Below are 14,998 nucleotides of genomic sequence, written 5' to 3' on the forward strand. Positions count from 1 at the left end.
AGAGGATCTCCCCTCCCACACACACAAAAAAAGTTTGGGCCTGGGGGAGATCTCAGAGAGCTGGAGAGCATGTATGTGGGAAGTTTAATCCTCAGTATCAGATGGTCTGAGAGCACTTTGTCCAGAGCAGCCCCCAAGCACTGCAGGATGTGGGATACAAACACACAGAGCATACAAGGTCAGGTCCTGAAAGTCTTGTATGAAAAGCAAGGGAATTTGATCTTCATCCTGAGGGCAATCAGGAGTCGATCACAGGTTTTAAGAAAATAAATGAGGGTATAGGAAGGAGCACTTGCCTTGAAAATGACTGACCTGGGTTTGATCCCTGGCACCCCATATGTCCCCCCACACCCACCAGGAGTGACCCCTGAGTGCAGAGCCAGGAATGATCCCTGAGCACTGCCATGTATGCCCCCCCAACGAAAAAAAAGGTGAAGATAAGTGACAAGGTCAAATTTACTTTAGGAGCATATTGTATGACAAGGTTCAGGAACCCCAAGGAATCCAGCCTGATTCCACATGTTCCTGAAACTTCTGTCCCTTTTAAGTCTCCAACTAGCAACTAAACCTAGATCACCAAGGAAGAGCTAGCCTAGCCTTATAAGACTGGATGAGCATGATCTGAACAAGCTAAAGGTGAGGGCTGACAGATGAATCCCACAAGTCTCTGAGAAGTGCTCAACCCACGCCTTGATATCCAGCAAGAGGCTCTTTTAATTTGGGAGTTTGGGGTTTGTCCAAGGTCACTCCGAAATGGTGCTTTGTTTCATTCCAAACTCTTGATTTCTCTCCAAAGCCTCCTTCCTGGGAGGAAAAGATGTGGAGGGAGCTGGGATATAGCAGTTAAGAGGAAGAGAAAGATATAGGAAAATGAGAAAATGAGGCAAAAAGAGAGAAAAAATGGTCTTTCAAAGTGACAGGGACAAACAGCAAAAGCAAAGTGACAGGGAAGAAAGAAAAGGAAAGAAAGGCGAGACGTGGGAGAATTGGAACAGAGACAAAGGGTGGAGAGACAGACAGCGACAAGTGTAGAAAATAGGCGAAACTTGAGCGGCACTGAAGTCTGAGAGCTGAGAGCCAGAGGCCTCTCCTGGCCCGTGCACACTCACACCTGGCACCCAGAAGGACCTCTCTACATGGCACTGCTCCATTTTGCTCAAAGTGGTGTCTTAGACCCCCCTCACTGTGGCGGGTGGGGACTCCGCGGATACCCGGTCCATTCTAGTCTCGGAAACTGAACTTTTCCCACCGAGTTCTTGCCGGAGCCGGGTTACAGCCACGTGGGGAGGGGCGTGGCTCAGTTGCTGATGAGATGCTCCGATTGGCCAGGGGGCCGGACTATTGGTGGCGCACCGCCCCTGGGGGCGGGGCCTCGGGATTCACAGCTGGAAGGGGTGGAGCCCAGGCCTCGCAGCTGGAAGGGGGCGGGGCCCGGCGCGCGAGACTGTCCACGGCGGGCTGGGGGCGCCCGGGGCTGCCATAAAGTGAATGGGCGCCGGCGGGGGGTGACAGAGAGCGGCGAGGCTCACTGCCTCGCTCAGCGAGTCCCGGAGCGTCCGAGCGCAGCAGCAGCCCGGACGCAGGGGGGTGGCCCCCACCCCGGCCGGGTGCCCGGCCCCTGGCCCCAGCCTGCCCTCCAGACTGCGGCCGCCACCGCCGCCGCCGCCGCCGCCGCCGCCGCCGCCACCAGGAGTCAATCTGCCTCGGGACTCACTGTGAGTGCTTGACCATGCGGGGCACCGCGACTCGCGGGCCCAGGGGCCACGGGCGAACTTGCGGCAACCGAAGACGGAACCCGGGTGGCTGACCTGCGGAGCGGTGCCTGGGGAACGACAGGGTCGAGTCAGGGCGGACGGACTGCAGAGCCGGAGCTAGGACTTGGGGAAAGGGAAACTTCGCTTCAAGACCCGGGGAGCAGAGGCAGGGGAGACCATGGGGACCCGGAGGGAAACCGAGGCATGAAGCCAGGACAGGCTGGGAGTCGGGAATCGGCACACCGTTGCAGCAAAACTCCTTGGAATCCGGGGGCTCGGGGGGCAGCCCGCGGGCGAAAGGGCTTGCCGAGGCCCTATCCAAACCACCTCCTAGTCTGGGGCAATTTGCGGGTCCCAAGCGCCCCTGGTCCGTTGGGGGACACAGATTCCTGGGGCTGGGAGCCAGGGTGCGTCTGGTCGCGGCCGCTCCGCAGTTGGGACAGGAGGAGCCGCCGCGTGAGAGCCCGGCCGTGACCGGGTCAGGTCGCCGCTGTGCCGGCAGCAGCGCCCAGGCAGGGGCAGCCCGAGCGACCGGGCGGTGAGTCTGGCGTGTCTGTCTTGGTGTTGTCTGGGCCCAGATGGGTCCCGGCCTGGAGCCGACTGGGAATCAAATGGAATGTCCGCAGCGCAGCGCGCGGGGCTCCGAGCGAACAGAATGTCCGGGGCGGCGAGAAAGGTGGGTCTCCGGAGCAGGCGCTGTCCGGCAGCGGCGGACAGAATGTCCCTGGCCGAGTGGCATGTCCATCTACCCGGGCAGCGCCTGCCCAACTGCTACGTGTGCTGTGGGGTTCGCTCTAGTGGGTCACCTCAAATTCCAGTTCGTGCTTTGCAAACTTGCTTCTGTTCCTAGGGGTCGCAGGACGGGGTTCAGGGAGTGAGCGGCTGTGTGGCATGCAACCGCCTGGGACCGGGGTGCCATGGGGGTGGTGTTAGCAAACATTCCCGTTTCAACCCAGACAAGATCCCAGCATCCTCTGAACTTCCAGTATCAGAATTCTAGAAAAGTCAGTGATTGACAGTAGAAATCAAGGTCAGGAAAAGGAAAGGAATGAACCCCAAAGGGCAAGGGGAGGGGTCCCAGTACAAGGTACAAGCTCCTGAATACCTGAGTTCCTTCTGCCCTTCAAACTCATTCCCACAAGGCTGGGGAGGGAGGAGGAGAGCAAGACTGCCTGTCTGGGTGTCAGTGAAGGATCCTTCCCTGCAAGGTGCTGGATGCTGGAAGCAGAGAATATTGCAGCACTTAAGCAAAGCTAACCTTGGTCTTGGTTCCATTTTGCTTCCTTAACCCCACCAATCCCCACTAATCTCAACACCAACGGAGGCTGAGAGGAAGTAGGAAGAGAGACACGGGGGATCCAGATTCCAGGGACCGATGTGGGACCTGTGTGGCCCACCTAGTCTGGAGAGGAAGGATGGCTCAGCCTACCCCCACTGCCTGATTTGTTTTCTCTGTTGCTGGGGAAGGGCTCTGAGTCATTTGAACCCACTCAATGACCTCCCACCTGATGACCCCCCTACACACACCCTTGCCCTCAAACAGAACCCAGTTAGGTTGAAGGGGACAGAGTAGAGAGAACTCTCCCAGTCTAAGGGAGTGAGAAAAAAAAAAGAGCTGGGAACAAAGTTTTCATGGGGACAAGTAGAAAGTGATGTGGTTAGGAAGGAGCAGTCTCAACAAGTGGGAAAGTCACCTTTCAAAGCCTCCACCCCAGAGAGAGTAACATTATGTATTTCCTGTGCCCCACCATTGTGCCTCAGTTTTCAAGATTTACTTTTATTGCTTAGGCAATTGTTCCTCAAACCATTTTTCTCTCTTGCCCCCTCTTGATATATAGTGACTCTCCAACAAGCTCCCCACTTCCCCCACACACACACATTCTAATACCCTTTTCAGCAAGCTTATTCTGCCATCACTATCAAAAGTCTCTGAAATTGTGGATAAAATGAAAAGGTCCGAGTCAAAAAATAAAAATAGGCGAGGTATTACAGATATTTCTTTGAGGACCTGAACCCAAAGTTCTGCTTTTGTCCAAAAGGTGATAAAGCAGCAAGGTGATAAAGCAGCAACACTATAATGAAGAAGATTGGAAACAAAGGGCATAGCTTTCCCTATCCTTGTTCAAAACCATGGGGCTGAGTGCATGCTTGGTAACTGGCTCTTACGCAGAGATCAGGGGCCTGGAGAAGGGCCCCCGAAACAGTCGACAGAATGGGGAGAACCAGGAGTACTGAGAGCTGGTTTTAAAATTTAGGCCTCAGGAAGGTGAGATAGGATGGAAACCCACAGAATACGGAAAGGCCTAGATAAGCAGAGGCTTGTTTGCTCCCCAAATCCTGAAACCGGAGATGAGGGGGCCTCTCAGCATTGGAATGATGCAAGCTCAGGATGAATAGAAAAGTATTCCTTGGCTCACAGTGGGCAGCTAACTTCCAGAACTCATTTCCAGAGAGGTGGGAAAGGCAGGAAGTAGAAATGGAATCCTTCAGGGCTGGGGAGGATGTGTGCGTGTCAGAGCCACAGATGACGGCTGGGGTGGCGGGGGCCAGAGGGGAAGAGCTCCATCCCTGGGTTGAGGCGAACTGGAGGCAAAGCTTTTCAATCTGTGTAATCTTGAACAAATATTCGCCTTCTTAGAGGTGAAATGGATGTGATCATTTCTGCCGCTCGGGGTAGTGATATGAGTTCAATGAAATTATACATATGAATATCCTTTGTAAAGGAAGAAACACTCCAGAAATAAGAAGCATTATTGCTATTATTATATCCCAATTGTTAGGCCCCTGTAATCACAGAATCTTTGTCTGGACAGGTGGAGTTTTAAGTCTTGGATGACCCCAGTCCAGTCACCAAAAGCAATTTCTCAGTGATGGCTGGGACACCCCATCCCTGACAAATATCAGCCAGTCCCCCCCACTTTCCAAGAAGAGTTCCAGCAAACTCCCCCAAATACGAACCCCTCCTCCTCCCAAGCTAAATACCCTGTTTTGATGTCTGTCTGCCCGCTGGGAAGAAGGGTAGGGTAGGGACAGGCTGGAGCTGGGTCAGAGAGGACACGGGGAAGAAAACCCTCAGACCTTCCTCCTCTACTCATCATATATGGGGCTTCCGAGAGTGGATCTGCAGCTCCATGTGTTCTGGTCCTGAATTGTTGGATTATTTAGTGTCAAACCCATGGTCAGTGACAAAGACTCTGAGAAGAGATGGGGGAGGGGGTGGAGCAAGGAAAAGAAGACAGGTAGAGGAAAAAGTGCCAGTGAACTGCTTCTCCCAGGGGGGCCCTCCTGGCGTGGGAGGGGCGGGTGAGGGGCTTGCTGCTGCAAACCCAACCCACCTCCTTGTGTGCTGATGTCACTTGGCGATGTCACTTGGAAGTTTGAAAACAATTTTTCTACTGAAAGGAAGTTAACCAAAGTGTTGGACTGTCATACAAAATGCACTTCCATGGAGAAGGGAAGGCTGGAGAGCGCAGACTTGCCCAGTGGGCAGCAGTTTGCCAGGGTGATGTTCTCTCCTGGCCCGGGAAGCTGGGTTTGCTTTTGTTCCTGGACCAGCCAGAGGCTGGAGTCTGCAAACCCGAACCTCTGCCTCAGCCCCTAGTCACAGCTCCCTCAGTTTGGCCCACTGATGGTTTTATCTGACCCTGTTCCAGCACGGCGCCCTGGGGCCTTAGAAACAGCCGCGTCATCTTATTTAGAAGCTTTGCTCCCCCACCCCAAATCCAAGCCCACCATGTGGAACGTTCTCTGAGCCCCAGGCCCCCACAGCACATCTCTGATTACCCAGTCTAAGAAACCATCCCATGAAACCCTCATGCCACCCTAGGCGCTGCTTGCTGTTCATACTGGGGGCTCCCAAAATTAGAGTCTGTGCCCTAATCTTGGGGTTCAGCCTGAGCAACTAACACTTGCTGAAGGAAAGAAGGAAAAACACAGAGAAGGTGGCATTTCTCTGGCCTTCTGGCTCCCTGTTCAGTGCACCAAACCATGGCTGCCTGCATCTGGGCTGGAGGTTTCCTCCTGGGACTGTAAACCTTGTTCACCTCTTCCTATTTGCTGCTGCAGAGCAGACAGTTTAGGGGCTCAGTCTCAGGCTCAGGCTCCATGCCGGTTTCGGGTTTAGGGGAGGCGGATCCCAGATCAGGTCCTGGTGCACACCAGCTCTCCAACTTCTTGCTGGCTCAGCTGAGGTGCCTCCACTCTGCTCCCTCCTCTCTCACGTCCCTCTTCATTTCTTCTAAAGAAAAAAAAAATGTTGTCTCCCATCCCCTTCCTAGGTATCCCTTCTGCCTTGGCCTTAGTTAGCTAGTGTAACTGCTTGCTCTGTGCTGTGTGTGGAGGGGGAGTGCGGGGGAGGAGGGAAGGAGTGTGTGTGGGGGGATGTTTCAGCCACAGCAGAAGGGCTCCCAGGAGTGCTCAGAGGACCATGTGGTACTAGGCATAAGACCCAGGGCTCCAGTTTGCAAAGCACAAGATCCAGCTTTATGAGCTCTCGCCCAGCCCTACTCTTGCAACAGCTGGGGGGCTCTCTGGCCCTTGCTCTGCCCCACCCCCTTCTGTTTCAGAACAAAAATGGGCCCGCTGTACAATTGTCTTCGGGTGTGGATTTTGTCCTTTGGGAAGTGTAACCTCCCTACATGGAGGTGTCTGGCTGGCTCTGGGTTCTACTGAATCTAGCGCTCAGATTTCTCTCCTGCTGCAGTCCCCAGCAGCTTTCGTTCATTCCAGTCCAGACTTCCAAATCAGTGCACACCCACAGGACTTCTGTTGTTTTTTTTTTTTATTTTCCCTAGGGTTGGGTTTGCCACCAGACCCCCCAATGGGGCCAGCCACGCAGCCCAGCAAAGAGTCAGCCAGGCTGGCACTGGGGCAGGCAGCTCCTGCCAGCATCAGACTCAGCACCATTGTGGTTCTTTTGTGTTTTGGTTTGGTTTGGTTTTGAAACACATCCGGAAGCCTTGGGGGGGCTACTCCCAGCTCTGTGCTAAGAGGTTTGCTCCAGAGGTTTTTGGGGGGACCACATAGTGCTAGGGGTCCAACCCGTGCAAAGCATGTGCTCAGCCCGTTGAGTCATCTCTCCAGCCACCACTGTTTTCGGGGGCCTCGAACACGCAAGGCAAGTGCTTGCCGCTGAGTCTCTCCCCTGGCCTGAGGCCACCACTATAATTCTTGACTCACTTTGGCCTTGCCTAGTACTTCCTATAAGCTTCAGACCAGTCGGCCGCTGCCAAACTACAGCTTTCCTCTGTTCACCCAGAGGACCAAGTGCCTGGCTCATGTCCCCACTCTCCAGCTTCCTGACCTCCTGCAGGCTGGAGGAGCTTAATGCTCAGACAGCTTGTCTCCAACTCAGACAGCACTTTGGTGCCCCCAGCCTCTGCCTGACCAGCCCACCCAGACTTGAGTCTGCTTAAGGCCTGTGCCTCCAGCCTCTCTCTCCTGCTGTTGCCCGGCAGTTCCTCGGCCTCCTCACCTCTCTCTGCTCTTACACAACCAGTCAAGAGCTTGAAGGTTTCATTCTTTCTTTTTCCAGTCGCCAAAGAGATTGGTTATTGGTTGCCTTATTGTCTGGGTCCTCCTTTCTGTTTAGGACAGAGAGCCCGTGACATGTCTTTGCACCCTCTCTTAAGTGTGTACCAGATTCATCTTTCTTCCCCAGAGAAGTTCCTCACTGGAACATGGAGGGTCTAGAGGGTGAAACCTTCCAGTAAGGACTGAGAAAAAGGTGACGTGACCTACCTTACCTTTGCCTTAGTCAATGTCCAGATTATAATTTCTTTTTTCTTTTTTGAGTCACACCCGGCGATGCACAGGGGTTAGTCCTGGCTCTGCACTCAGGAATTACTCCTGGTGGTGCTCGAGGGACCATATGGGATGCTGGGAATCGAACCCGGGTCGGCCACGTGCAAGGCAAATGCCCTACCTGCTGTGCTATCGCTCCAGCCCCATTGTCCAGATTATAGATGATACCATTTGTTTGTTGGCTGGAGAGGTAGTACAGTGGTTAGGCATTTGCTTTGCACATAGCTGACCCTTGTTTGGCCCAAGTATCATATATGGATCCCTGAGTACTTCAAGGAGTGATCCTTAAGCACAGGAGCTAAAAGTAAGCCTTGACCATCACTGGGTACAACCCCCAAATCAGACCAACAAACAAAATCAACCAAAACCAAAGAAGGACTTATTCAAGAAGTGAGAGAAAGTGTTTGGCTAGTGTTTTATCCCTAATTTTAATAGGAGGGCATGCTGATAAAGAACACACCAGGCAATGCTCAGGGTTTACTCCTGGCTCTGTGCTCAGGGATTACTCTGGGTGTGGGGGAGAGAATGGTTTAAAGAACCATATATAACGTTGGGGATTAAACCAGGATGGGCTGTATGCAAGCCAAGGGCCTCCACCCCTGTATCCTCTCCAGATCCCCCAGCCGCCATTTTTATTTTGTGTTTTACTTTAACATCTGAACAATCTCGAAGCTAGGTAGGAAAGGACGATGAGCTCCCTGGGAAAGATGGAGCAATGCTCCCAGACTGGTCACTTGTAAGTGAGTGAGGACATGAGAATGTGATACAGATCTCTGGGCTCCAAGTTTCATGTCTTTGGGCTGTGCCAGATCGCTTTCCTAAGATGATCAGGGCAGTTTCTCTCCCTGCCCCCACCCCGGCCCCCCAATCCTCTCGGTCTAGCAATTTCATGCCTCTCCCTCCTCAGCCAAACAGGCTCTCCCTAGCAGGCACTGAGCGCAGACCTCCCCGGGCCCCTTCAGCCTCCTCCTCCCCCCACACAGCCCTCAGTGGCCGGCTGAGAGCTGAGATTCGAGGGGCAGGAAAGGGAGGGGGCGGGGGATGGCTCGCTCTGAAACCGCGGGGCAGCTGTCCCTGTCACAGAGCGAAGACTGTGACGGTGTGTGTCTGCCCGAATGTGGGCGCGTGTGGGGGAGAGAATGGGGGCTGGGGGGGGCTGGGACTCCAAGTCCAAGTGCTTATTTTGTCTGGGTGGGGGCCCATGTGTGTGTGTCTGTCTCTGGGACACGCAGCCTGAACTCGGCCTCCTCTTTCGCTCTGCTCCTTCCCTCTCCTCTCCTTGCCTCCTTCTGCTGAAATAAAGGGTGAAACCAAGACACAGGTATGGCACAGGGGAGGGAGCGGGGAGGGGGGTGCAGGGGGGTGAGCTGGGGGCTTGGAACATGTTAATGACCCGGAGCCAAAGCAGGCTGGAGGAAGGATGAAGGTCGGTGTAGGGAGTGGTCACACCCCGCTCTCCACACAGGCCAGATCAATGTGTCCCTCTTGTCCTGGCTCTGGGTCGCGCCAGGCCTCCAGAGAAGTCTCGGGTGAAGGGCCTGCTGGGTACAGAGATCCCAGAGCACAGTCTCCCAGCGCCCAGCGCTAAGCCTCCCAGCCTGTTTGGGGAGAGCGGGGAGTCTAGGCTGCCAGAGGTGCTTCCCCAGGGCCTGGCTCTCAGCGCTTCGCTTCCCAGCAGGCCTAGAAGGGGAGGGACACCAGCAACGCCCACCCCCCTTCTGGCTTCTTCCCTTCCTTCCTGGGCCCCTCAGCCCCTCTCCCTGTGGGAAGGCCAGGGACTGGGCCTCCTGCCTTGACCTCTGGGCCACCCCCAGGCTGGCTTAAGGGCAAGGGCTGCTGTCATCTCAGAGCTGCTGGTGGGGGCACCGCCCGCTGCGAGCAAATAGGGCTGCTACCCATCTGCGGCGCCCTGAAAAGGCTCCTCATCAATTCAGAGCAGCCGAGGGACACACATCTCAATCCAGGCTAATCCACGGCATTAATGCCACCCCGCACCGCCGCCAGCATTAAGTCTGTTAATGGGAGAGGCAACCCCTCCTTCTCGCTCTTCACCCCTCTTCGCCGGTCCCTTGCTCCCGGCTTCTCCTGTCTGGAGGGGCCACAGAGATAGTACAGCAGGTGGGGCACTAGCCTTGCGTGCGGCCAGTATGGGTTTGATCCCCGGTACCACCAGCCCGGGGGATGATCAGGGATCAGGGGAATGATCCCTGAGCACAGAGCCTAGAGTAGGCAAAAGAAATCCAAAAGAGGCACCTGCAGTTCTCGAACCTAATCCCCATGGATGCGCCTTCCTTTTTCCTACCAGAGGGGGGCTGGAGAACCAGCAGCAAAGGGGGGCCTGCAGGGGTGACCTGGAGACCGTGGTTGGCTCCACGGCGCTGTCAGGCAAGGTTTGGGCAGGGCTAAGGGTAAACAGGTGGCTTGAAAAAATCCATGTCTTGGGGCTGGGGTGATAGTACAGCGGGTAGGGGGTAGGGCGTTTGCTTTGCACATGACCGACCCGGGTTAGAGTCCCAGCATTCCACAGGAGCACTGCTGAGCACCGCCAGGAGTAATTCCTGAGTGCAGAGCCAGAAGTAACCCCTGAGCATCGCCGGGTGTGATCCACAAAGCAAAAAAAAACCAAAAAAATCCATGTCTTGGGGCCAGAGTGATAGTATGGATAGTACAGTGGGTAGAGCATTTGCCTTGCATGCAGCTGACCCGGGTTCAATCCCTGGCATCCCAAGTGGTTCCTGAGCATTGCCAGATGTAGCCCAAAAATCAGGAAGAAAAAAATTTATAAAGGAACCCATGTCTGGGGCCAAGGCGGTAGCTCGAAGGGCAGGAGGCACGGCACGCACGGGGCCCCAGGGGTTGATCCTGTGAATGGTGGGATATGATGTGTGTCTGTTCCAGAAAAGAAGCATACAGGACCCAGATAATTTACAAAATGGGTTTTGTTGTGTTGGGGTCACTCCAAGCAGTGTTCAGAATGTATTCCAAGCTCTAAGGGAGGGGTCATTTGCAGCAGTGCTTAGGGGACCGTGTGGTACTGGGGCATGATGTGCAAATGATGTGCGAATCCTCGAGGATCCACACGCAAACCATATGCTTAGGCTATTAAGCTATCGCTGTCTTTTTTTTTTTTTTTAATTTTTGGGTCACATCCACTGGTGTTCAAGGCTATTCCTATGCTCAGGAGTAACCCTGGCAGTACTCAAGGGACCATAAGCAGTGCCAGGAATTGAACCAAGGCCATCCATATGCAAGGCAAGAACTTTTGTTTGCTTGCTTGCTTATTTTTGTGCCTAGGGGTTACTCCTGGCTCTGCACTCAGGATTAGTCCTGGTGGTACTTGGCAACCATCTGGGATGCTGGGGTCGGCCGCCGCGTACAAGGTAATCGCCTTACCTATCGCACTATCATTCTGACCCCAAGGCAGGAGTTTTAACTCCTGTACTATCTTTTTAGTTCCCAAACTTTCTTTTGTTCCTCAAACCTTTTCTTTAAATGAGTTCTCGCCAATGAACCGAACAGACTCTAGCAGCCCTATCCTAGTTGAAGCAGACGCAGACAAGTCTGTGTTAGAATTCCTTCCCTGAGGCTAGGCGTTCTAGTTCCAGAGGGAATTTCCAGGTAGGACCCCCCAAGAACACAGTCAAGGAAAGCAAATGAAGAAAAAGTATTAATATTGAAATCACAAAGCCCTGATTCCGATCTGTGACCTTCATGGAGTTACCCGAGTTTCCTCACCTGAAAATGGGAGATAATCCTTAATCCTGATGCGTTCTGGTGGGGAGGGAGGGCACGGAGGGGGCAGGCATGTGGAAGTAATTATGAACGAAGCCAATCAGGACCATAACATTTAGCCTGAAGGGACACTGTATCAGAACTAGTCAAAATCAAATGTGTGTCAGGGAGAGTGACTAGCAAAGACCCAGCCTAGGGGTCAGGCACGCTTGGCCAAGGGACATCGATGAGTTTATGAGGATATTGGACATCCCTGGAAGAGACAACTGAAGTGTTGGCACATGGTATTTGGCGTATGATGTGCGACCGAGTGGTCTGCGTTAATTCAATCACCAACTGTCACTGAGCTAATCATGCATCAGGGAACAGTGTGCACGGCCATCTCTGCTGAACCTCGTGCCCCCGGGGCTGCTCTTTCCCGGTGGTCCTGTCCTCACACAGAGCGTGATGCCGGTGAGCAACTTAAGAAAACTGAACTTGTGAGCAAACACTGATAGAAACCGAAGAATGCAGAAAATCTGATGCCTGTTAACGTGGTCTGTGTTTTCTCTTCCCCCAGAGGCCACGCTCCATGGAGTTTGGCCTGCTCAGCGAGGCGGAGGCCCGGAGCCCTGCCCTCTCGCTGTCCGACGCGGGCACGCCGCACCCTCCTCTGCCCGAGCACGGCTGCAAGGGCCAAGAGCACAGCGGTGAGCGCGCCCCCTGGTGGGCAAAGGGGAGGTAGCCGGGGTGGGGACCAGAAACTTGGGTGCGAGCGAGCCGGCAGCGGGGAGGGGGATCCCGCAGCCAGAACCGGCGCCCCATTACTAGCCCCTGCACCCCCAGATTCGGAGAAGGCCTCGGCTTCGCTGCCCGGAGGCTCCCCCGAAGACGGCTCGCTGAAGAAGAAGCAGAGGCGACAGCGCACGCACTTCACCAGCCAGCAGCTGCAGGAGCTGGAGGCCACCTTCCAGAGGAACCGCTACCCGGACATGAGCACTCGCGAAGAGATCGCCGTGTGGACCAACCTCACCGAGGCCCGCGTACGGGTACGGAGCAGCCCAGGCTGCAAGCCCCCTCCTGCCGCTGGGTTGCTCGGCCCGCAGCCTGCACGCTCCGACCCCAGGATCCCGCGTGTCCGCTGCCCCACACAGCCGTCTTGCCACCAACCTCAACCTCGGTCTCTCCCACCGCGCGTTTCTTCGCTGCTGGCCGCGGCTCGGGCTTTGCTCTCCAGCCCACATGGCCCCCAAACTCGTTGCCCTTCACCCCTTCCACTGCTTCTATCTTCGACTTCCGGGGCGCGCGCGCGATCCCCCGCACCCCTGTCCCCCAGTCACCCCATCTCGTTGAGCTGAGCGCGAACCCGGATGTGTGTAGGGGGGGCGGGGGGGAATCTGAGCAGGTTCCCCCCCTCCCAGCCCCGGTCCTGACCTCCTTTTCTCTCTCTCCCCCCCCACCCCCGACCCCGGCTCGCAGGTGTGGTTCAAGAACCGGCGCGCCAAGTGGCGGAAGCGCGAGCGCAGCCAGCAGGCCGAGCTGTGCAAGGGCGGCTTCGCGGCGCCGCTCGGGGGGCTGGTGCCGCCCTACGAGGAGGTGTACCCCGGCTACTCCTACGGCAACTGGCCGCCCAAGGCGCTCGGCCCGCCGCTCGCCGCCAAGACCTTCCCGTTCGCCTTCAACTCGGTCAACGTGGGGCCCCTGGCGTCGCAGCCCGTCTTCTCGCCGCCCAGCTCCATCGCCGCGGCCGCCCCGGGCGCCGTGCCGGGACCCGCGGCCCTGCAGGGCCTGGGCGGGGGCCCCCCGGGGCTGGCGCCCGCCGCCGTGTCCTCCGGCGCGGTGTCCTGTCCCTACGCCTCGGCCGCCGCCGCCGCCGCCGCCGCCGCCTCCTCCCCCTACGTCTACCGGGACCCTTGTAACTCGAGTCTGGCCAGCCTGCGGCTCAAGGCCAAGCAGCACGCCTCTTTCAGCTACCCGGCCGTGCCGGGGCCGCCGCCCGCCGCCAACCTCAGCCCGTGCCAGTACGCCGTGGAGCGGCCGGTGTGACCGTCCCCGCCGCGGCCGCGGCCGCCCCGGCGCCCGGCCGGCCTCTTCGGCTTCGCTCCCGCCCCGGAGGGCTCGGGGAGGGGTGGCCGGGGCTGCTGGACGGGGTGGGGCAGGGGGGTGGTCAGCGGGCTCGGGAGACCGTCTTCCTCCTACCCCCACTCGCGCCCTCCCCGGCCCCAGAGCGGGTGGCCAGGGCTCCGCACACAAGGCCGAGGCCCTGGGACTAAGGCCAGGCACAGGGACCAGCTCCCCCCGCCGGGGGCCGGCTCACGCGGGGCCCGGCCCGCCTTCTGCAGCCTCCCCGTCCCTCCGTTTCCAAGCGACATGAAATAAACGTGCGCGGACTGTGCAAGGCCTGGTGGTGATTCGGGATCGCCGCGGAGCGCTCTCCCCCCCCCCCACCCCTTAGCACTCTCATGGTCCGGAGGAGAGCGGGGTGCAGGGGAAAGAGGTGGGGGGTCCGTCTCTAGGACGCCGCTCCCGCTAGGCAAGCCGGGTGGGCTGGGGGTGGGCGGATCCGAGAGGCAGGAGGCGCGCGCCCCCCGCCCCGCTCGCTGGCGCCCGCGTTGATAACTTGGTTACACGCTCCTCGACGGCGGCGGGCAAAGCTGGTACTGCAGCGCCACCTCGTGGTCTCAGGGAGGATAGCTAGAAGATAGAGACTGCTCGCAGGTGTCAAGTCTACAGCCTCTAACCTTGAATAACTTTCTTCGGTTGTTTTTGTTGGTGCTGGTAGTGGTTTTTTTTTTTTCTTCCGTTTTTGGTTTTCTTTTTTTGTGTTTTTTTTTCCCCTGCACCTGTTACTCGCTGTTCCGATGAGGGGGTTGGGCCTTTAACAGAAATAAAATTCTGGTCTGTAACAGACATTTATCAAGTGCCTATCAGGCCTGCCTAGGATCCTTATTGTCTCTGTGTGTGTTCACCTTTCCACACACCCTCAGGCTTCTTGAGTGCCCAGAGCCCATTCCCCTCACAACAGTCCTCTTTAGACCCCAAGCTGCCAAAGACCCCGTCATTTTTTTTTTTTTATTGTTGTTGATAGGACTGGAGCGATAGCACAGCAGGTAGGGCGTTTGTTTGCCTTCCATGCAGCCGACCTGGGTTTGATTCCTCTGTCCTTGGAGAGTCCGGCAAGCTACCAACAGTATCCAGCCCGCATGGCAGAGCCTGGCAAGCTACCCGTGGGGTATTTGATATGCTAAAAACAGTAACAAGTCTCACAACGGAGACATTACTCCTGCCCACTCGAGCAAATCAATGAACAACGGGACAATAATGCTACAGTGCTATGGCGATGCTCAGAGCTTACTCTTTGCTCTGCTCTTAGGGATCTCCCAGTGGTGCTCATAGGACCTTATGGGATGCCAGAGATTGAACTGGGTTGGCTGTATGTACCCTACCCGCTGTACTATCGCTCCAGCTCAAAATCTTGATGTTTTTAATTTTAAAAATTAGAGCAAGAAGAAGAAAGATTTCTGGATAGAAATATTAAATAACTTAGCTCTGGAGGTTCTTCTTCAGTCATTCCCCACCCACCCGCCCACCCCAGGGCCTGCCTGGCCTTCACATTTAAAAAGACAGAAAAATAAGACAGACAGGAAGAAAGAAAAAGAGAGAGAAAGAGAAAGAAAGACCTAAATACTAAATTACATTCATGTCCCAGTTATTACGTTTTTGTCTGTCAT

The 14,998-nt window shown here is 55.9% G+C and overlaps 1 protein-coding gene across 3 annotated transcripts; it reads left to right on the top strand.

Moving 5' to 3' along the window:
- Positions 1 to 1,441: 1,441 nt before the first annotated feature.
- PITX3 (paired like homeodomain 3) lies at positions 1,442 to 14,151 on the top strand. Of its 3 annotated transcripts, none has more exons than XM_012934446.2 (4): positions 1,442 to 1,715; positions 11,848 to 11,977; positions 12,114 to 12,316; positions 12,747 to 14,151. In XM_012934446.2, the coding sequence occupies exons 2-4, from the start codon at positions 11,860 to 11,862 to the stop codon at positions 13,311 to 13,313; spliced, it is 888 nt and encodes a 295-aa protein (XP_012789900.2). In that variant the 5' UTR covers positions 1,442 to 1,715; positions 11,848 to 11,859; the 3' UTR covers positions 13,314 to 14,151. The 3 variants fall into 3 exon arrangements, with proteins under 3 accessions (XP_012789900.2, XP_054975274.1, XP_054975273.1); XM_055119299.1 differs by lacking the exon at positions 1,442 to 1,715 and adding an exon at positions 2,156 to 2,292; XM_055119298.1 differs by lacking the exon at positions 1,442 to 1,715 and adding an exon at positions 2,318 to 2,430.
- Positions 14,152 to 14,998: the final 847 nt, after the last annotated feature.

Source organism: Sorex araneus, chromosome 11 (genome assembly GCF_027595985.1).
Source record: "Sorex araneus isolate mSorAra2 chromosome 11, mSorAra2.pri, whole genome shotgun sequence".
Taxonomy (NCBI): Eukaryota; Metazoa; Chordata; class Mammalia; order Eulipotyphla; family Soricidae; genus Sorex; species Sorex araneus.

What these genes read in the sequence shown, in the direction of transcription:
- PITX3 (XM_055119298.1), top strand. Translation starts at nt 2,371, where the DNA reads ATGTCCGCAGCGCAGCGCGCGGGGCTCCGAGCGAACAGAATGTCCGGG. An exon ending in TGTCCGGGGCGGCGAGAAAG is followed by an intron (nt 2,431 to 11,847) that starts GTGGGTCTCCGG and finishes CTCTTCCCCCAG; the next exon opens with AGGCCACGCTCCATGGAGTT. An exon ending in TCACCGAGGCCCGCGTACGG is followed by an intron (nt 12,317 to 12,746) that starts GTACGGAGCAGC and finishes CCCGGCTCGCAG; the next exon opens with GTGTGGTTCAAGAACCGGCG.